Here is a 23028-nt window from a genome sequence, read left to right on the forward strand (position 1 = left end):
TCAGAAGAAAACATGGCAGAAGTACAAAATCCCATCCTGGAACGTGGCTGTATTTAGCAGGGGAGAAGTGCAATTTTTATTTGCTTTCAGTGATGACTCTACAGTGATGCTAAATTCCATGTCTCAGTGGATGCAATACATGCCTGCAGAAAACAAGGCTGTTAAAGCAATCAACTTCTATGGGATTCACTAAAGCTGCTCATCTGCAGTAAACATGTGTGGAACTCTGTGCTTTGCTGTGGTTCCACTGACCAGACCACAGACTAATACTTAACATGGGAGTTTAAAATATTGAAGCTTTCTTTTTCTAGTAGGAGACACAAAATCTGGTTAAACAAAAACCTACTAGAAAATGTCTTTGTAAAAGGGAAATAGCAACTTATTAATTATTTAATCAATTAATATATATAAATTAATCCCCTATAAGTTTTCTCTAGATTTAGCAGAAATCATCATGCTCTGACAGAAAACACGCCTATACTAGACTATAGCAGACTTTTTTTTAGTCTTAACTTTACCACTTATAACAAGCTGTGGGGGCAGGGAGAAACAGGAGTCAGTTCTGTATTTTTTCATTCAAAATTACATTTTTCATGAGTGGTATTTTGGATGTGTGAGCACTTAGTCATCTGTATGATACATGATTTGTGTTTTAATCCTGTTTTCACTGTTTCTCCTTGAACCCAAATAATGGTTCTGTGCAACTGTCCTTCCTGAAGGCAATCCCTGTTCTGTATTCTGGGCTTCTACAAATTTATATAAAATACCATTGTGCACCTTCCCCTCCTCCATTAAAAAAACCCTACTAATTATAAAATAAATCAACCAGCTTTTTCTTCCTCGTAGAGGTGGTGAATTATTAAGTCACTAGATTGCTTGCTGAAAGTCTGTCTCAAGGCTGAAACTTTTAAAATGTGAACTGAATTTAACAGGAGTTTCAATTAAGTATCACTTTACAGGAAGATTCCTAAGCCCAGTGAAGGTAAACAACCCTATCCTCTTATTTCCTTTGTTACCCCAGCAGCTCAAAGATAAAGATTTAAGACCTTTCAATCTTAGCCTTAATATGCAGGAAACTATGGGCTGAATTCCTACATTGCCATGAATGGGAAAGCACAAACCATCATGTTCTCAATCTTATGAATTATTTTACTTCCACTGGAATATTTGAAATGGTCATTCTGGCAGGGAATAACACTAGATTATGCCTAAATACTTCCACCTTTGAGCTTAATGCATCAAACCACATTTAGGATGTTTTGTCCCTAACTGCCGATCATTTTCACCCATTTACTTTGTCAAAACATTAATAAACAAATAAAAAATATTTTTTCCAGAGTCAGTACTTAATTGGATCTGAAATAGTGTATTACTCTTTGCCCCTGAAAAGTGAAACAGCTATTAGCTTCCAATTCCTAGCTTGTTTTTAGAAGTCAAAACTGATGGTAATGCAATAATGTGCAAAGATTCTGATTTCTGTATTTAAGTATTCCTTCTACCATCTGCCTTTTCTAAGCAAGTTATGAAGTTTTATGTCTGATTGAAATTTTAGCACAAAACAGAAATCTCATTAACACAAATACATCTATTCTACAGCAAAAGTCCCAAGAAACTTAATCCGCATTGTGAAGTCTGCAACAAACAGAGTGACACCAGGATTCCAACCTCCCCAAGAATAACATGATCTTCTGTTGAAATCCATCTCTCTCCCAAAAGGCTGAGCAGGTGACAAGTACATAGACTACAAGTTTGGAAGGCAGCAAGAGACAAAAACAAGGCTAAATAAGAAAACAAATTTTATAGATCCAGTTTTACAGATAATGTGGTAATGCTAGCTCATACCAATGCTGAGAATATTCAAAACAGGAAAATCATCATGGTATCACTTATATTACTGATCTCAGTACATTTACATGTCTAAGGCAGACAGGAAGGGTGATACTCAGAAAAGCAGGCATAGACTTTTACAAAGCATTCAAATTTTGTTCAAGAGCTGAACTGTCTACTTACTGGCCTTCTGCTTAGTATTTTATTACAGATGGACTGTCTTTACACTGAACTATACTCTCAAAGAACACTTTTGACAGGCCGTACATCCACCTGAGTAAATCTGGAAATACTGTCTGACCCTCATGTAGGAACTGGGATTACAGTAAATTTCTCATCCACTGTATTGCATGGACTTGAGTATTTTACTCCTGTGAAATACAATACGTGATTTCACATTTCAGCTTTAAAGTAGGTATGTTTTCTCCTCAAGGTAAATGCTGTGTTACATGTGCTTGTGTCAGTGTGCTAGGAACTGACCAGAAGAATAAAGGAAGACTTAGCCAGTTCTATCAGGCAGCAGATCTTTTAGTCTAGCAGACTCCATGTGAAACAGCTTCCATCCAAAGGCTGCCTAATGATACTGGGATGACACACCTAAGTTACACATCAATTATCTCACAGACTACCATTGAAAGTTGACTGCAATCAACTCACTGAGGACAAGACCTCAGTTCAGTTAGCATTACATATAAAGAAGCAAGGTGTTACTTCTGCAGTGCTTGTGAGAAAGCACTTGAAGAGTTTACAGAAAAATTTATACTGAATTATATACTCTATAACTACATTGATGTGTGACAAAATGGTTGATCATGTAATCCAATTAAAACCTTTCTATATTTTTTCATTAGATGACAGAACAGCTAAAATACAAAATTAAACTGAGTAAGTACTGAATGCAGGGGCATAATTTTACAATTTAAATACATCAATCAAGTAAACTTTACATATTTCAGAAGAAGCTAATTATTTTCTTTTAGAAATTATATGATGAAGCATTAATGATACTTCTCCAGAAATGCTTTACAGCATCTAAGACATTGCTCGTAAACAGTTTCAAAGTCCTTTTCGCTCCCCTAGAAAAGAAAAGAGGAAAAAGACTTTAAGAATAACAATAGTGGCTGAAGAGCAAATACAAATTGCAGACTGGTTTTTCTGCTGTCAGTAATGGCAAACAAGAGACATTAGGAAAAAATAAAAACTGTGCAAATACTTGGTGATAGCTTTGGCATATTTCTCTCCAATTTGAGCTCAGGTATTTCTACAGACAAACTCTGTGACTTTGTTTTCAATAGTTCTGCATGACTTTCCTTCATGTACTTCTTCCACTCACTCTTGAGTCTTTCAAGTCTTTTCCTTTTTTAGGTTCACACTAACCTGTCATGTTGAATTTCACAGCTTAATGAAGCACTGTGTGGAAACAAAATGCCCAAAACAAACCTCTCTTTGTTTTGAACCTGCTTCCCACTAATACCATTTGCTTACTTACCACTGTACCTTATTGTCTACTTCCTGGGTAATGGATAGCAATTTCTTATTCAGCTTTCCCCATGGTATCAAGATTTTATAGAACCCTACTGCATCTTCGTCCACTTCTGTTTCCTAAACTGAAGACTATTAGTCTAATTGTTTGCTTTTGGCTGGCATTATCCAGCTCTTTTAACCACTTGTGTCAATGCCTATGTCTCTAACTTTCCTGATCATATCCTCTTCGTAACAAGGCTGATCAAACAGGGTTTCACCCAATATTGAAAAATAGGTGCACTGCATTATTTTAATTTAAATAAATGTTATAAGCATAGTAACATTTTCCTTTCCTATCCCAGTAATACATGGTTTTCTTAAGTCCCAAAAAAAAAAAACCAACTTTACACTTCACTTTGTGTAACATCAGATTATGTATCATATGCCAACTGGGGGATCTGGGAAGATTATACCACACACACACACAATTTTTAATCAAGCCATCCAAAGAATTTCTTACACATACATAGTATGGATCTTCAATGATAAGCTGTTTCTGTGGATCATAAGTTCCAAGTAGCTCAATTTTAGCCTTGCAGTCCTTAACTTGGTTGCTTTTCCTGTTCAAATCTCTGTAGAAGAGAAAATAAAATTTTTCCTTGAATTTTCCTTCAGAATTTTGGCACCAATGTTCATGACCATTTCTAGATGACACAGAAAAACAATGTCTCTGGACTCCATCAGTCCTGTGGACTTTATGCTGCTCCTTGTTTTTGTTTTTCTTGTTATGTGGGGTCTTTTTTAATTGAGTATGGAAGACATAAACTGAATTCAGAGCATAAATGAGCAGTCAGACACTCTACCCATAGCTTAAAAAAAAACTTTTAAACAGTTTTAACTTTTTAAGTTCATCAAGTTCATTCTCAAATCGATGATTAGTACTTTCAACACTCACCTTTAGCTTGTACTGAACAAAAAACAATGGAAATTATCCAGGTATTTTTCCAGAAGTATGAGTAAGACTCTCCTGTCTGCTCAAACCCACTGTTTTAGATTGCTATGCTCTAGCTCTTGTGAAATCCTACCACATCCAGTTAACAGAAAATGGTAAATCAGGGAGCTACAGCTGTTTTCCTTTTGATATACTGTAGCATTTTACCAACTTTCACATCCTCTTCCTTCTACATTGCTTCTCATTGATAAAACATTCTAGTTTTGAGATGGTATTTTCTCTATTTGCTTAAAAATGGCCATTTGTTATCCCAAAAATGATCATCTGTTATCCATACTTAAAATGGACCTCTCATCATCTTCAGATTAAAGGCAGCTCAGTATTATCATCTTCACAATGAACTCCCAAAACATACTAAATTATTTCAATATTACACATCTCCATACCAAATCATCATTTTACTTACTCACCATTACAAAAGGCAAAGAAATTCCTTGTGAATACTTAGTCATAACCATATCAGCTTTAAGAAATTAAAATTATTAATTCTGATTAAGAAATTACTTTCAGATAGTTTAGAAATAGCAGTGAGACCACAGTACTGGTTTTGCTTGAAGAAAAACCAGAAATCCTCTATCAACCTATGCTTGAATTTACAGATTTTTCAATAAATTCTCTAGCCTTCTATTATTAAAAAAATGTCAGACCATCCTCTTAAAGGTTTTTGGCACACCACTTAATGAAGAGGAGAGGGTCAGATGGCTCTGGTACTGAAGAAAAGACACATCCCAAATCTTCTTTTTCTGACAGGCATTCCATCAACACCTGGAATCAGCTTGCCCTCCTAGAACTACAAATCAGCATTCCTAGGCAAAACAGTTGAACTCAGTGCAAGCTAAAGGCAAATCTTTAGCACAGCAGCAGCAATATCCCTGTTATAGTTCTGGTATTTCTTCTGCTCTAGAGCTCATATCATATAAATTGTTAATTAAAATTTCTGTTTAAGAATTCAAGTGAAAATAGAAGGAAGCCTTGTCACGTCATTGCCTGAGACACTGCAATCAAGCCAAGTGTTACATACCCTTCATTCATGAAGGCTGTGGAGAGCTTATTCAAGACATTCTAGAAAATTCAACAAAATCACACTTATTTCAATTAAGTGGTGCTGCTTCTAGAAGACTTTATGTGCTAGTAATAGGGTCTTTATTTAGGTTTTGTTGTTGGTTCTGGTGGTTTGGTTTGGGCCTTTTTAAACTAACTTGACAATAGCCCTTACAAGCACTTTGACACTTGTAGCTTATTAAATTCAGCTCCTTAACTCCCAATATGTATGTAATTGAGTAGAAATTTTGCTAGTGATATCTAAAATTTTACACTAGGCAGCTACTTTACCAGATCTTTCTTAAGGACGCTTAGCTAGAGCACAGCTAACAATAAAACAAGACTTCCCCAAGCTAACAACCTTGCTAATTTCAGAGTTCCCTCTCTTTTTCTACATAAAAAAGTAAAAAAAAAACCCCACATCATATTTAATCCTTCCAAGTTCCCAGTTTGTCTTTTAATTGCCATGCAATTAGAAAAACTGATCACTTCAATCAAGACAGTAAGTACATCCTCATTCTTAATTATACAGGCATCAGCTGTATATAGCACAAAGTAAGAAAATTTCCATGTCCTTCATCCTTGAGTGGCACGTATCACACAAATAAACCATTGAGTTCTGGCTCAATAAACTTATTAGAAGTGAAGAATCCATGCATTAGCACATCATTCACATACATGTAAAAAAAAAAAAACCCAAACAAAGAAATCCCAACATAAGCTAAGCAGTAAAATGTGACATCTGTGTTCAAAATGACTTACGAGACATCACTACAAGTAATCCATATGAATTTGTTGCATTTCTTCATACATTACCTTAGATTGCTCTCATCCATACAAAGTATATGATCAAAGGTCTGGAAATCCTCTTTAGTAATCTAGAAGTAAAAATAGGTGCTTTAGCCTACAAACTGCATTTGATTAATGAAAGGGGAGAAAAAAGTGTTTTCAAATTCTGTAGCTATGATTTATTTAAAAAAGACACAGGTGGAAAGTATAGAACTGCACCTTTATGCAATTTTACAATAACTTACAACATTTTAAATATATTTTACCATGATTATGTATCCATTTCTGCAAACCTTCCACAAAAACACAAACCCAAGTCAGCTATTTAACCAACCTTTTCTTTTTCCTTTTACATTTCATGCATCAACTTAGAATATTATTAAAAACAACATTTCTAGTACTTTTCAACTACTAAAACTAAAGCAATTTCCAATTATGGGAGCCATGCAATAAAATGGTTAAAAATAAAACAGAAAAACTATTTTCTTGATAGGACAACAAAAATGTAGGTAACCTGGAATCAATTGCAATACTTCCAATCTAGAAATCTGCCACTGCACAAGAACATATACCAAGTGAAACTTAAAGCTGAAGTATGGTAGCATGAGTTACAATCTCTTAAAAACAAATGCATCCACAGTATTTTAGACCATGAAAATTCAAAAAATTTGTAGTATGATGTGAAAAATCTGGGATCTATTGTACATCTTCTTACCATCATATCATCTGTTCTTTTTCTCTTTGTAATTTACTGACTCCTAAACATGAGTATCAATTAAGAGATCTGAGTTCAAGTCATGTAGGCAAACACAGCAGATAAACCACTGACTTAAATACTAATGTTATAATACTTCTTGTTATAAGGATGGCTGGAGATGTTTGCCAGTTTTCATTTTATTTCAGTTTACATTTAAGCCTTAGTTTAGGGTAAAATCTTCCCAGACCATGGCCCCAGTGCTGGTATAAGATATCTGAACCAGGTGTCCATAATGAGGATGAAGAATATTAGAGTTCACTTTAGGACTGTCTTTCATGTATAGTCCTGTGTGAAGCATCATAACCAAAACACTTGGGAAGGTTATTCAGAACAGGTTTTCTGGCACGCATCCCTACAAAGGAAGGGCTAGAGAAGTGAGTAAGCAAGGAAACAGCCAAAAGGCAAAACACAGTATCCCATAAGTCAGAGTTTTAACTTGTAAAAAATATTTATGTATTAAAAAAAACCGGTTAAGATGGAAAAACAGCCTTTTTTTTGTGCAAACAGCAAATAGATACTGATTAAGGTCCCATAACAGGGAGCAAGAAAAGACAGAAATTATCATTAGAATAAAGCCATAAATGAAACATTACACACAAAGAGAACTGAAGAGGAAAGGTCAGGAATGAATATGAAAAGAAAGGGTTAATGATGAAAACTAATGCAGACTTGTTTATTTTCACTGTAAAAATATTTGCTGTATTCATGCAGTGCCTCTGACCTATGAAAATATTTTTGCAGTGGAAATAGCTCTGTTTTCCTGGCAAATCTAATCAGGACTTCTATGGGCTGCTTCTGATTGCTCTACACAAGCTGAACACTTGCCCCTGTGAAAATAAGAGGGCACTGATTTCTTTGTTGTATGGACAAATGGAGGAATAAACTAGGAACACTTGACAGTGTGACAGTTATTACCCTATGACCAGCACTAATACAGTTGCAAATGCAGCCCTAAAACCAAGGTTACCATTTGGCTTGTGCTTTTAAGCCATAACACAGAGTCAGTTAAAAAAAAAAAAAAAAGCTTTAATTGAGCAAACTCCAGTGAACTGAAGGTACTCCTTAAAACTACTAAAACTAGTACTTTGGGGGATGAAATTGAGGATGTAAAAATTTAGATACATTTTGAGAAGTGTAGTGGAGAGTTCAAGTAGTCAACTTTGAATGAAACTACACAGATAACAATAACTTTACATTTAAAAAATGCATATAACATTTATTAAATTATTAGTGAAACATTTCCCTTTATTAACAGAAGGGAAATCTCATTTTCTGTCTGAAACCCACAGAGAGGTAGTAATCCTCAAATTTACCCAGTTGTAAAACAGTATTTAATACAACCTTCTTCTAATCTCAATTTCATATTTAAGGCAAATGCATGGTATGAGTCATACCAAAATCAATTTTTGCCTCAGCATGAATAAAAGTGAAAATTATTAAAAAGTTTCTGGTTTGTGCATGAAGAATAAGAGCTTACAGAATTTCATACAGCAACCTGCCATTAGCTAAAATTATAACAACTTTATTTTATATATAAATATATAATTTGTTTTTATACTTCACTTTTAACTTAGAATATCACTGTACATGATGGTAAGACACAACCAATTTACTATTCTCTTTTACATAAACCATTCTTGTAGTACTGAATTTTAAAAAAAAGCTACAATCCATGATCATAATTACATAATTATGCAAAAATTACATGAGAGAAGGTGCCTTTCACTGGGGGGGTAACAATTTTCCAGAGGACTGAAGACTATAATTGTACAGTACTTTGAAGGCAACAGAAGATAAATCCCTACTCCCTATTTCTGCAGCTTCTGTTATTAAATCTTCCTTAATCTGTTCTGAACCAAGTGTCACACAAAATTCTATCCTTAAGTTTGTCTCTAAAAGCAAAGGAAATACACTTCCACTTGTACTAACCTGACCAGTCTGAAAAGTCCTGTTCTACACTGTCAAATACCTCTTTTTTCAGAGCTACCACAAGACCATATCAGGTCTGAGAATCAGCAGAGACCAACTGACAGAAGTTTAGGAAAAAAAAAACCAAATGTGGAGCTACATTGTTAACATCAGTGCAAAATAAACAGTTATCTGCAGTTCAGGGATTTGAAGATTTTCTTTACAACAGAAACTATGTGTACTGGAATGATTTGGACAAATTTTCATCCTGTTAAGTCTTTCATTTTATTGCCTCATTTTTTAATTTTCTCTTCCTGTATATGTAACATTTTAAGATCTTCTGACTGAAAAATCTCTTCATTTGTCAGAATGTATAAGCAAATGTCTTCATTAAAATGTTTTCATTCCTTCTCTGCCAAAGGTAGATATAAAGATTTGCTTCAAGACAGAGGATCAGCTTGTTTTGGGTCCTTCGTTTCAATTTAACTGCTCATAAACCACTCTAGGAATACCTAGAAGAACAGTTCTCAAGTTTCCAAGATATCTTCTAGGAAGACAAATATGTCACACTACTGTTATGACTGAAACACTGACTGAATAATTTCAGTACCATTTAGCTTGTATATTTACAAATAAGGATGCTTGTAAGAACTGATGAAGAGTAAATCCGGATGTTGTAACAGGAAAAGATCACAACAGACTTTTGCAGTGATTATTCTAATTGTAAATTATTGAAAAATCTGAAATGGTGCTGTGCTTAATTCTGTTTCATATAAACAGAGATTAACATCAGGAGAGGTCAGCAGAGGGTAGTTGACTAATTGAGAGAATTTATTTTTGGAAGTCAAAAATCTAAACATGTAGTCTTTGAAAAGTGAAAAAAGTAAATATGACCTCAGTAAGGTCCAGAAAAATTCTGAAGGGAACAGAAATGTAAGATAATAACAAGACTACTTGATCTTTTTGTCAATATAAAAACTAGTGGCGTAAACTCAAACTAAGTAAAGGTCAAGCCCTAAAGGAATATCTTATATCCACAGAATAGTTAACTGAAGTAAATTATGTGCATTTATATGAGTGTCTGAATGATTTAAATAGATGCAGACACATTTACTTCCAATCTCTCTGGAATTCAGTATGGAAATACATGTTCTTCTGTTAATGAAAACAGATACAAGTTTAGGTAAAACTTAGAGGATTTCACTAAATGGCAAACCTGCCTTTGACTTAAGAATGCTTCAAGGGTATGTTTTCCTCTGAAGTTACCACCAACTGTGCTACTAATCTTGGGTTTGAGTGCTTTCATTCTAATTTAGCACTCCAGATATTTTTAAAAGATCTACATGCAAGCGCAGAAGCTTTCTGTGATGGATGAAGAGGTATTCTACTTCTTTTTGGACCTGCTAAATAAATATACAATTCCTTGATGAAGGATGCATCACAGATTACTACAGTAAGTCCAGCTTTAAAAACCATTTTAAAATGCTCAGAATACTAAACATTTGGAGGCAGGAGTTTTCTACAATGCAGAAATTGGTTCAATGCTTTCCAGTTATACTTCCAATGAACCTTAATAACAAAAATCTAATCAAGCTCAACTAGAAGAGTTAAATCACTCTGGAGTTCTTTTAAAAACTGCACAGAGTATTTATTTATTACTTGATGCTTAACCATGCACTGGTCAAATGACTTCCATGATTGCAATGGTTAGGACACGGGTATGAATAAGGAAGAAAATATACTCTCTTCTACCTGTCGTGCTTTATGTGCTGTCTCAATGCCATGATTTCTTAGACAACTTAAAGCCCTTGAATCTGGGAAGCGCCCCACGTTCCAGTCTGAAACAGCGGCACTGTCTGTCCTCCACTGTAACAACAGAACAAATACATAGACAGATTTAAAGAAAATTAAGGTACAGTACCTGCCTGGCAATATGACTCATGGGAATGCCATGCTTCTTCATGCAATTCTGTCCTCGATAGTCAGGAGGGCTTCCTATTTCATAGGTAGATGTCGCTGCACTGTCTATCCTCCACTACAGAAAAACAAATTCATATATTTATGTTTCTTTCCTTACTGCTTATATTCTGACTGGCTATGAGATAGTTATTTCCTGGAATAGAAAGCAATAGCTTACCTTATTTTCAAGCTTCTCATCAGTCACAAGTTTTCTGAAAACTGCTTCAGCTATTGGAGAGCGACAGATGTTTCCTATGGAAACAAGAGATTCAAGTAAATTTTCAGACTATTGAAAACAAAAACCAGTAATTGTGTGGATTTTTCTGCCCAGATCAGATTAAAGATTTTTATTTACTCAGAATGCAATTTATGTATATGAGAACCCCAAGCCCTGCACCTGGGTTGAGGCGATCTCCAGTATCAGTACAGACCGTGGCATGAAGGGATTGAGAGGAGCGTGGTAGAGGACTTGGGAACACTGGTGGGTGAAAAGCTGGATATGAGCCAGCAGAGTGCACCTGCAGCCCAGAAAGCCAATCATATCCTTGGCTGTATCACAAGCAGCATGGCCAGCAGGTCGAAGGAGGGGATTCTGCCCCCTCTACTCAGCTGCCATGAGACCCCACCTGGACTAATGCATCCAGTTCTGGGGCACCCAGCACAAGGACATGGACCCACTCCAAGAGCTCCACAGGAGGGCCACAAAGATGATCTGAGGGCTGAGCACCTCTGAGTGAGAACTGAGGATGTGCAGTCTGAAGAAAAGGATTGGGGAGATCAGATCTTACTGCAACCTTTCAACCTTTCTATACATAAAGGGGGCTGTAGTGATAGAACAAGGGACAATGGTTTTAAAAAAAAATTGAGAACAAGAATAAACAAGATTTTTTTTTTTTTTTTTTTTTTTTACAGTGATGGTGGTGAGACATTGGAACAGGCTGCCTAGAGATACTGTGTGCTCCATCCCTGGAAATGTTCAAGACCAGGCTGGATGGGGCTTTGACCAACCTGGTCTAGTGGAAGGCATCTCTGCTGCAAGAAGACATTGCAACCAGATGAGATGACCTAGCTGATGGTCCCCTACCACCCAAATCATTCTAGGATTCTGTACTATCCACTGGTCTCTTGAACAAGTCCAAAACACAGCCACCACCATTGTAAAAATGTAGTGAAATGGCTGAACAACCTGTAGTAAAAACACTCTTGTTAACTGAATTCAAGTCACTACAGGTCAAACTGAGCCCTCATCAAGAGCAGCATCCAGAAACCAAGTCTAACCTCCAAAAATTGAATTCACAAGCTCTAAAAACATAATGGGAAAAAGAAATTCTGAACTTTTTTTGCCCAAAATACAGAGGATTAGGAATAAAATCTAGTACATGGCAAAGCTTAAATGCTGCCAACCAGCCAACAAACAGTTAAGGTATTTATTCAAATACATAAACAATCTTCCCTTCCAATGGCCTCCAATTGCCCTAGCCACTTGATCTGACCTTATTTTCAAAAAGAACCTATTTCAACAATGAAGTACAGTTCCATTAAAAACTAAAAATAATGGCTCTGCAGTATATTTGTTCTGAAACTGTAACTACAACTGTAACAATCTATGTCAGAGATCTTAAAAATGCATGCAGAAATTCATATTTGAAAAGAATGAAGTGTCTCAACAAAAAGAAAAAGCCTTTTCAACTATTACTTTAGTTCTTTCTACCTTTTCATCCTCAGAAATTTTCAGTAACTAGATGGGATATTCATAATATTTGATTTGTCATGCAGATTGCAGTAACTCATACACACAAATCTTCCCATCAGACATAATGTGTAACTTTGCTCATCTCTGATTTTTGAGCAGATTAAGTATAAAATATCAGAAATGGCAAAACCCATCTCTGTACCCTTAAATTAATCACTCTCCTACTACTGATTAAATTCTTTCCAAATCTCAAACTATAAAAATGCCAATGAACAAAGCTAAATTTCCATCAGCAAAAAGAAATTTTTACATGAGGCACTTAATCTCATTTTTAAACAAAACACCAAGGTAGATACTTCATTGCTAGAGAGAAGCTGCTATGACCTAGGCATTTAGTAACTGCTGTCACACATCAACTAAAAAAAATCACAAAGAGGGAAGTGAAGATCTGAAGCAACACAAATTGACTGTCAAAGATTTAGAGAACATCAAATCAACTAAATGGCAAAAGGAACAGGCTAACCACTGAAAAACTGATCTTGCCAAAACATTAAGTGAGTTGTGATGTCATCAGATCTTCTTCCAGGAGAAAACATACTAATTCCATTGTTTGAATTAGTTTATTTCACGCACAGAAATGAAATCAGTCTTGGAAGAAAAATAAAACAGGAAAATTTTGAGGCTCCCTATGTGGTTAAGTGAGAAAATAAGTTAGTACTATTAATTAAATAAATGCTTAAAATATGGTAATAAAGTAAAAAAATAATCTCAGTTTTTGAGTGAGTTAAAACAGTACAATTTCAAAACATGGTAACACACAGCACAAGGCAGAAAATAACCTTCATATCAATGAACTCAATTCTTTGATATTGCAAGCCTATAAGCATCACTCCTCTTACAAACACATCAAGCTCCATTTTAAAAAGCATCATCTATCTTAAAAGGCTATTCCAGATACTAATTTCCTGTGGTAGCATAAGACCTTCCCATTTCAACTTAGTATTTATTCCTGGAAGTCTCTGCTCATCTGATCTTGGTTAACATCAGTCTGCCTTTCCTTCAACAGATACAGAACCCTTGCCAAGCTGTGCTAAACTAAACAAACCAAGCTCTCAATCTCTTCATGAAATTAACTGACCTTATCTCTTCACTCCAGTTAAGTCAAATCTGCACTTCTAATTTAAATTTACTTTTCTTGAATACTGACAAACAAAACGACAGATTACACTACAGGAAAAGTTTGTTCACATTTGTTTTTTAAATTGAAAAAAAGTTTGTAATAGGTACATAGTGTTTTTAAAAACAACCTGAGAAGATCTACCATCACCTTTGACTCATTCACGAGTATCAAATTTATGATTATAGCCCCCTACTCCAAACTTGTCCATTCCCTCTCTTTCTTTGTTACTTCAAACAGGTGACCTTTAAGCCTTTTCTCTAAACTATTACATTCTGCTTCCATTACCCCAGCTGTGGAGGCCATCCATTTCTTTCTGAACAAAATTTTTTCTCTATATAATGATCCCACAGAATTGCGCATGAATGGTAACCTTCATTACTGCTCTCAACATATCAGTAAAAAACAATGATTAATACTCTGGGACCTAGTAATTAATTAACTAGCTCCCAAAATTTCAAAATGATAGTTTTGAAATAAATCCCTCATGGCTTTTTCCATTTGTTTGTTCCAAATGGAACATGGCTTGTTCCATTTCCATTCTGCTCACATGGACTGAACTTGTTCCAAATTTTCACTCTTCTACAGCTTGCTCACTTCTTAAAATAAATGCCATAAATATAATCTTTAATGATAAAATGCCATAATGAACAGCACCATGATCACCCATGATTAAACATATTAACTACCACGTCTAGTAGTACCTAGAAACTTCAGCTGGATCATTTTTGAAACCAATACTTAACCCAGTTTGTGACTTAAAAATTCACATCTTCCCTGACGACACACTCCAGATATTAGCAGAGGTGTTAACACTGTTAGGGAACTCCAAGCAGCATTTAAATCTATTTTTGGGAACTACAGACAGAATCACAGAACTGACTTAAAAGGAGGTCTTTTCCCCACATACTCTGCAATATTATTTTAATCTTAAACAGATTTGCCCATGCTACTCCTTGCAACTGTTATCACTCATTTCAAGACTGATGTAAAGCTCTATCTTATCCCACTAACATATGCAAACTTAATTCTTGTTTTCCAGTCACATGCATCACTAATTTCTATCTATTTCAGATGCAGTTGTACATCCCACATTGGTCTTTCCAGGCTGTGCATCCTCACAGATGTACAGTATTTCCTAATTTACGGACGGACATTCTCCATTAGGAGAATGGAGAAATTTCACAAAAAAAAATCATAGGGCAATTAACTTCCTCCTTGGACTTGAACCATTCTTCTCCTTAAATGTTACCTATACATTATCTTCACTACCTATCCTCCTCTAGTGTTCCTTTGTTTATTGTATTTCCAACTGATCTGATCATGCTGGCTTTATGTAGAAGGCAGCAGTATTCAAGTTCTCAAAATCTCCACCTTCTCCCTCCATTTTTTTGCATATCAAGTTCTTTAAGCTGTAGTGACATTTTCAATCATAGAAAACTAGTGCCCAAGGTAGCTAGAGTCCATCTACTGAAATTAATCCTACGAACATCTCCAAATACATTGATTTAAGGACAAGAGATTTCAATCACAGAATCAGTACTGGAACCATCTGTCAATCACTTTTAAGAAGTCATGCTTTCACATTTGTTTTCTAAGCACAAGGCTTCCAGCGACAGTGACCTAAGCCAACACCTAAATTTTTTCAGTTCTTACTCCTGTCTCTGCACTAATCTTTGACCCAATTCCAGGCAGAAATGGAAGCTGTGCTTCTACTGGCAGGAGAGAGAACTTGAATCAATTTAATGCTCAGTTCCATTGCCCATCTCTGAGTATGTTGACCCAATCACTTAGTTTCTAATGTGGTTTTGTATCTTAATTATTCCTTATTCAGCTCCCTACTTCTTTTGGAGCTTCCCCAAATGCAAACAAATGCTTTTCTCTTGTTCCTTTCTTTTGCTGTCTGCTGTTAGTAACAAAAGTTTTATTACTTTTCATCCTCTCACACGCAAAAATCTGATTTTTATTTTACTTATGTTTCCATGAATGGTTACCTAATCAAAGTGACTGGAAGAATGCTTCCCATCATTTGCACCACTCATCAGGTCCCCTTCACAAGTGTTTAAAACTGACTGGTCACTTTATTATGTTCTGTAGTTAAATTCCTGTCACAACTTCATCACAAGTCCTAGTTCTTTCCATCTTGTCACACTCAGCATTCAATTACTTTTGTGAGGAACCATTCAAGGCACAGATTTCAGTTCAGATTCTCTGGTTTTTGCATTCATGTGCATGTGTGTGTGTGTGTGTGTCTCAAAAAACTTTCCTTGCAGTGAGAATATTTATCCTGAATTATTCAACTGCTGCTTTTCTAATAAACCTAAAGATTCATCAGGAAAACACAAGTTTTCAACACATAAGCACCTAGTTATAACAATCAGACCCTTCATACATTTTAAGCATAGATCCTGTTTTTCAATTCCAGGATTACTTTTACAACCATGCTTTTAACTTTTTAACACTTCTGCATCATTTTGAAACAGATTAAATAAGACACTGTATTCTTACAGCTATATTACCAATACCACATAGAAGAAAGGTCATTTTCCTTACATTTGTCTAACATTCTCTTTATTAAAAAGACATTTCTTTTTGTCCACCTGCCAAGAATCCTCATTACAGCAACTGTTTTTCATGACTTCTTCAATGTCTTACCCAACCTACTGCTTTTCCATTCTGCAACTATAAATAGCATTTTGTCCCATGAAACCTAGTATTTGGCTGTATCTAAAGGCATACAATGAATTGTGACACCTGAACCAGGAAACTCAAATCTCTCTGTGACTGTCATCTAATGTCCTCATAACCACTAAGTTAGCTGCCATTTCAAAAATAATTTTATGCAGTCTAGATGCCCAGGGACAACAGTCATACTCGGTGATTCACAAGAAGCATTAATCATCTGAAGATGTAGCCAAACCCACTTTGCTTAACAGTACACCCATCTTACAACTGCTCCTCCATGTCTGAAGGAGATCAGAAAGCCAGTGCCTGGTCTAAGATGCCCACTCAGCTTGTTGTGTTATAGTGGAGAAATCATCAGAGAGAAAGAGGCAGACTTATATAACACAGCATCATATTAAGCCCATTTCTGGAGCTCAACTATCAATTACATGAGCTATGTAAGTGTAAAATGAGCAAACTGCATCTTGATTCACCTCCACTTTTAATTCTTTCTTTGCTTAAATGAAAAAAATATCTTCTGGTGCCTTTTCATATGCTGTAATTACATATGTTGCTGGGTATTTCAATTATTTCTCAGTGATGAGGAACCCTTATCATTTTATGTAGTTATGCACATTAACTAGATTGTATTTTGTTGTGTAATGATATCTGGTTATTTCATTACAAACAAAGAACACAAACAATACATATTTAAATAATAGGCTTCTTTCAAAACATTGTAGAAAGAAAATGTAGTTCTTCATGAAGAAGTGTCCTTTCTGGAATCCACTCTCACTAGATGTGGCAAAATTTAGAATTAATGTACTGCATTAACCAACACTACAGTTAAATGCAGTTCTAGAAATCTGTTTAGTGCTCTTTTCAGCAATAATCTCAGCTATTATTCCTAGTAAAATTTAGAAGGAAAAAGTATCACTCTTGCAAAATAACCAAAAAAAAAATTAAGCAATCTTAAAGCAGGAACAAGAAACAAGTTGCCTACAAAATTTAACTGAGAAGAGTGTATTTCACTGGGAAAAAAAAAACCAAAAAAAAAGTGCTTATCATGTCAATTAGCCTTCCACACTGCATATCACCAAGGTTTTTTTCATAACCCAATAACACAGAAAAGGAAATGTCAAAGCTATTTACAACATTTGATTAAGACAATCCATCCTATTAACATTGGTACTGACTGGTACTTGTGCACCCTTTCCTCAGGCCTAATAATTAATTAATATAAACTATTATGTTACACTAAAAAGAGCTCCTGAATTGGAACCTTGTTACAGTGCAAATCACCACTGTGGGTTTACACAACCACACGTATGAACTGTTTCACAAAATCATAGAATAGTTTAGTTTGAAAAAGACCCTGAATATCACATGTGACTGTTAACCCAGCACTGCCAAGTCTCCCAATAACTCATGTTCTTAAGCACCATGTCTATGTCTCTTAAATACCCATGCAGCCTCAACTATTTCCCTGGGCAGCCCCTTCCAATGCTTGGCAACCCCGTTGTGATGAAATTTTTCCTAATACCCAATTTAAACCTTCCCTGGTACAACTTAGGGCCATTTCCTCTCGTCTCTGTTAACTTATTTCAGGTATTGTAGAGAGTGGTAAGGTCTCTCCTAAATCTACTTCTCTCAAGACTAAACAGCCCCAGGTCCCATAGCTGCCCTTCAAGACTTGTGCTCCAGACCCTTCACCAGCTTTGCTGCTCTTCTCTGGACACACTCTAGCACTTCAATGCCTTTCTTGACTGAAGGGCTCAGAACTGGACACAGCACTTGAGATGCAGCCTCACCAATGCCGAGTATAGGGGGATGATCCCTGCCCTGGTCCTGCTGGCCACACTATTGCTCATACAGGCCAGGATGCCATTGGCCTTCTTGGCCACCTGGGCACACTCTGGCCCATGTTCAGCTGTGGTCAACCAGCACCCCCAGCTCCTTTTCCACAGGGCAGCTTTCCAGACACTCTGGCCCCAGCCCGCAGCACTGCAGGGTGATCCAAGGGCAGGACCTGGCACTCAGTCTGGTTGAACCTCGTATTGTTGGATTTGACCCAGCCTGTAAAGCTCACTCTGCAGAGCCTTTCTACTCTCCAGCAGATCAACATTCCCACCCAATCTGGGGTTGTCTGTGAACTGACTACAGCAGCCCTCAATCCCCTTGTCCAGAGTACTGATTAAGGTATTAAACAGGACTGATCCCAGCACTGAGCCCTGGGGAACCACTACTCATGACCAGCTGTCAGCTGGGTGTAAATCCATTCACCACTACTTTGGGCCCACACAGCCAGTTTTTTACCCAGGAAACAGTGCACTCATCCAAGCCCTAAGTAGCCAGTTTTTCCAGGAGAATGCTGAAATGGTGTTAAAGGTTATAGTCAAGTCCAGGTAGACAACCTGCCTCTTTTTCTCATCCACAAGGCAGGTCACCTGATCATAGAAGATGTCGTTCAAGCCTTTCCTAAACCCATCCTGGTTGGGCCTGATGCCCTGGTTGTCCTGTGCCACATGATGGCACTCACGATCATCTGCTCTATGACCTTCCCCAGCACCAACAGCAGGCTGGCAGGCCTGCAGTTCCCCAGGTCATTCTTTCAAACCTTCTTGTAGATGAGTGTCACATTTGCCAACCTCCAGTCAACCACAACCTCCCCAGCTGACCAGGACTGATGGTAAATGATTGAAAGTGGCTCAGTGAGCACTTCCAAAAGCTCCCTCAGTGCAGGAAACATGGCTGGAAAGCAGCCTGGCAGAAAAGGCCTGGAGGTGCTGGCTGACACCCAGCTGACAGCAGTGTGCCCACGGGGCCAAGCAGGCCAGTGACATCCTGGCCTGTATCAGCAATAGTGTGGCAAGCAGGACCAGAGAATGACCAGTGATTGTCCCCCTGTGCTCGGTGAGTCCACACCTCAAACCTTACCTTCAGCTCTGGCCCCTCACTACAGGACACTGAGGAGCTGCGGTGCGTCCAGAGAAGGGCACCAAGGCTGGTGAAGGGTCTGGAACACAAGTCCTGTGAGAAAAGCTGAGGGAGATGGGGTTGTTTAGGCTGGAGGAAATGAGGCTCCGGGAGACCTTCCTGCCCTCTACAATACCGGAGACTACAAGACTACCCTCTACAAGACTGCAGACAGGTAGGAGTTGGTCTGTTCCCAGGCCACTCGTAATAAAGAAGAGGAAACAGACTCAAGCTGCACCAGGGGAGGTTCAGGTTGGACAGCAGGAGGAAGTTTTTCACGGAAAGGGGGGTAAATAATTGAAAGGAGCTGCCCAGGAGGGTGAGGGAGTCCCTGAAGTGCTCAAGAACCAACTGGATGTGGCACTTAGTCCTCTGGTTTAGTTGACAGATTGGGGTTTGGTCAAAGGTTGGGCTTGATGACCTTGGAAGTCTTTTCCAAGCTAAGTGATTCTATTCTGTGAATCTGTGATACTACTCCCCATCCCTGTTTCCAGCTCACGGAGCTGCTACACAGACACTAACTGGTCTGAGTGTTCAAGACTGAGGCAAAGAAGGCATTAAACACCTCAGCCTTTTCCTCATCCTTTGTCGCTGTTTCCTCCTGCATCCAATAAAGATGGAGATTCTACTTAGCCCTCCTTTAGCTGCTGATGAATTTATAGAAACATTTTCTTTGGTCTTTTATGGCAGTAAACACTAAGTTCTAGCTGGGTTTTGGACCTTCTACTTTTTCTCCCTGCATAACTTCATGGCATCCTTTAGTCCTCCTGAGTTGCCTGTCCCTTCTTCCAAAGCTCTTTGCTTCCTTCAGTTCCAGCCACAACTCCCTGTTTAGCCAGACCAGTCTCCTTCCCCACTGGCTCACCCTTCAGCACACAGGGATGGTGATTACCACTGTCCTTAGAACATCATGTTTGGGAAGGAGGATTCCTATTAATTAAGATTTTTTTATACAAAAACATCTGTATAGACCACTAGCTTCTAAACACACACCAACTGATAATCCCTAACTAAAGGATGTTTTCTCTGGATTATTATTAGGGGTTCATTTTACTCAAAGGTAAACATCAGAACATATTTCAGAAAACTAAACTCTTATTTTGCTATTCAACTAATCTGCACGTCTCCTGTTACAACAACAAAAAAAAGCAGATAGCGAAAAGCCCAAACATTAACTAACGGTTTTGCAACAAACCTGGCAAATGGCCAGGGGTTCACAGCACAGAGGTAAGATTATATGGGCTAGGAAACAGATCATGTTAACAGCCCTCCTAGAGCAGAGCAGAGAGCCATCCAGCTTGTTATGCCCTGAAGAAAGCAGAAGTTTAGAGAAAGCATGTACAAAATGGGGGATGGCTCTGTAATCTGTGTAGTCAGGTTAGCTATTTGCTGGTTGTGATTATCTTGTTTACCAGTAATTGATTGTCCTAAACTCCAGAAAAGCATTCAGGTGATTTCTGATCCCATCTACACTTCTGTTTCCTGGGACTTTGCATGATAAGATTTACAACCTAACCATACAAAATATCAGTAAAAGAAAGTTTCCTATTTCTTCATTTTGGTAGCCTTTCAAAAAAGTCTTATTCTTTTCACTCATTCTCATACCAGATCAAGAATTTCATTGTTAGATCATAACAGATCAGCCTCCATTAAGTCCTTTTTTTTAACTTAAAGTCCTACACTTCTTTCCCTCTTTTTACAGCAGCTCTTACATTAATTTCAGTGGTTCTTGTGGTTTTCTCTCCCTTTCCCACATCAGCTACTCCCAACAGCATGCCTGCGGGCAGGTTCCCCGTTCCCATCCCGCTGTTCCCAAAGCCAAGCGCTGCAGAACCCATCTCAGGAAGCAGTTTAAAGCCACTTCTCCGTGCTGCCCCAAGCAGCAGCCTTAGGTCACAGCTGGTTTACGCCTATTTCGCTGTTGCGCTTTCCCACACACAAGCTTCGCATTTGTCAACACTGCATTTCGCTTCCTTTAATGCTTTCTACTGATTTCACAGAATCACAGAACTATCAGGGTTGGAAGGGATCTCTGGACATTATCTAGGGCCCCTGTCGAGGCAGGGTGGCCTAGAGCAGGTCACACAGGAACGCGTCCAGGGAACTTTGGAGCGTCTCTAGAGAGGGAGACTCCACGAACCCCGGGCAACCTGTTCCAGTGCTCTGCCACCTCCAACGCTAAGCCCTTCCTCGTGGTTCCTATCACAAAAAGGGCGCGGGTGTGTTCTGCCTTCTGTCTCCCTTCCCGGCGACTACTCCGGCCCTCCCGACACGGCAAAGGCGCGGAACCGTCCGAGGGCGGGTGCCGCACTTCCCCCGGCCCCAGCCCTCGCCCCACCGCGCCCCCTCCCCACCCAGAGGGTGCCCCGGGCCGAGGAGCGGCGGGCGCGGACCGGGAGCGGCCGTCCCTGCCCCGCTCACCCAGGCACACGAACAGCACCGACTTCGACTCCCCCGCCGCCATCTTCGCTCAGAGGACCTCGCAGCTGTCGCACCGCCCGCGCCTCGCTTTACGGCACCGGCAGTTATAGGCGGCTGTGGGACTTGCCTGTTTTGAGGGGGAAAAAAGGAGCGAAGTATGGAACGTGCCCGGGACACCGGGAAGGGAGGGACGGGACGGGACCGGACCGGGCAGGGCAGTGCCGGTGCCGCCGAGGAGCCGCTGCCGGGAAGGGGAGCGGGCGCTCCGCAATCGCCCCTGCCCCGCCCGCCTCACCTGCGGCAGGTGCGCGGCTCGGCGGGGCCGCCTCGGCGCCGCCCAGTGAGGCTACGGCGGCAGCGGCGGCAGGAGGAGGAGAAGCGAGGGGGAGCGGGGGAGCCCCGGCCCGGGCAGGAGTGAGTATCCCGCGGGGGCAGGAGTAGGGATCCCGCGGGGGTAGGAGTAGGGATCCCGCGGGCCCGGTGGGCTCCTCAGGAGGGCAGGAGTGATGAGGATCCCGAGGGGCTCCTCAGCGGAGCGGCCGCGGCGGGCGCGGAGCCGCCCCCGCAGCCGCGGGCGGAGCGAACGCGCTCGGACAGCGCGGGCAGGGCTGCGCTGCAACATCGCGGCCCCTTCTCGCCCGGGGTCGCAGCCTGTGCTGCGTCCTCCACCTAAAACTCTAAGAAGCTTCGAATGCGGCTTTGGCCTCGGCAGGCTGCTGGTGAAATTGAGCACAGGGGCGCTTCGCTTTCCAGGGCAGCTCGAGTGTCTGGTTTTTAGTTTGTTTTATTTAGTTGTATTTCATATCTACGTATAATATAGATAGGTTATATATACCTACTATGTATTGTAAGATATATATATATATGCACATATATTTTATTTATATTCTTTTATTATATAATTTTTTAAACTTTTTTATGTATTTATTTATATTTTTTCTGCTGGCCTATCTTGTACACTGGATCTGTGTACCTGGCTGGGTTTTGTAACACCAGCAGACGCAGCCCCACCACGGCAGGGTGTGGCCAGGACTGGATTCCTCTGCTGCTTTTTAAAGACTTGCTTGGCTGGTCTTCTGGTCAAAATGCAGCAGTTTGGAGATTAAATAAAAAATACAAGATTCTTAATTTTGTGCTAGATCTGTGACTTGCAAATGAAAGCTGAAGAGCTTATATAACATCTGCTGTGGAATGGAGTAAACTGCACATTTCCATTTATGCGGCTTGAAATGCTATCCTGCACACACCGCTTCTTTTGTAAATACAATTGACCAGGATTTTAACATGATCTAGTTATTTGACTTTGCAGTGGGAGTGATTGGTAATCAGCAATGTGGTTT

At 39.0% G+C, this 23028-nt stretch overlaps 2 protein-coding genes across 4 annotated transcripts in view; one reads left to right on the forward strand and one right to left on the reverse strand.

The window, feature by feature from the left end:
- Positions 1 to 1779: 1779 nt before the first annotated feature.
- On the reverse strand, positions 1780 to 22232 carry ACP1 (acid phosphatase 1). Of its 2 annotated transcripts, none has more exons than XM_066547278.1 (7): positions 21984 to 22232; positions 21689 to 21815; positions 10936 to 11009; positions 10551 to 10664; positions 6161 to 6222; positions 3818 to 3923; positions 1780 to 2903 (listed from the first exon to the last, which is right to left on the reverse strand). In XM_066547278.1, exons 2-7 carry the CDS (start codon positions 21729 to 21731, stop codon positions 2826 to 2828), a joined length of 477 nt encoding a protein of 158 aa, XP_066403375.1. In that variant the 5' UTR covers positions 21732 to 21815; positions 21984 to 22232; the 3' UTR covers positions 1780 to 2825. The 2 variants fall into 2 exon arrangements, with proteins under 2 accessions (XP_066403375.1, XP_066403374.1); XM_066547277.1 differs by lacking the exon at positions 10551 to 10664 and adding an exon at positions 10720 to 10833 and having other exon boundaries at positions 21984 to 22224.
- The window catches only part of SH3YL1 (SH3 and SYLF domain containing 1), a 44279-nt gene continuing 43178 nt past the window's right edge, over positions 21928 to 23028 (forward strand). The window contains exon 1 of one of the 2 annotated variants that reach the window (XM_066547274.1): positions 21928 to 22102. In XM_066547274.1, the coding sequence (XP_066403371.1) occupies position 22102 (1 nt within the window). In that variant the 5' untranslated portion in view covers positions 21928 to 22101. The remainder of the gene's footprint in view (positions 22103 to 23028) is intronic. The other variant, XM_066547275.1, reaches the window with a different exon arrangement.

Source organism: Molothrus aeneus, chromosome 3, assembly GCF_037042795.1.
Source record: "Molothrus aeneus isolate 106 chromosome 3, BPBGC_Maene_1.0, whole genome shotgun sequence".
In the NCBI taxonomy this organism is placed as follows: Eukaryota; Metazoa; Chordata; class Aves; order Passeriformes; family Icteridae; genus Molothrus; species Molothrus aeneus.

Excerpts from the sequence above, each read along its gene's own strand:
- ACP1 (XM_066547278.1), bottom strand. The coding sequence starts at position 21,731 with ATGGCGGCGGGGGAGTCGAAGTCGGTGCTGTTCGTGTGCCTGG. Across the intron at positions 11,010-21,688 it reads GGTGCTGTTCGTGTGCCTGG|GAAACATCTGTCGCTCTCCA; the intron begins GTGAGCGGGGCA and ends TTGTTTCCATAG. Across the intron at positions 2,904-3,817 it reads TCATTGAAGATCCATACTAT|GGGAGCGAAAAGGACTTTGA; the intron begins GTATGTGTAAGA and ends TTTCTTTTCTAG.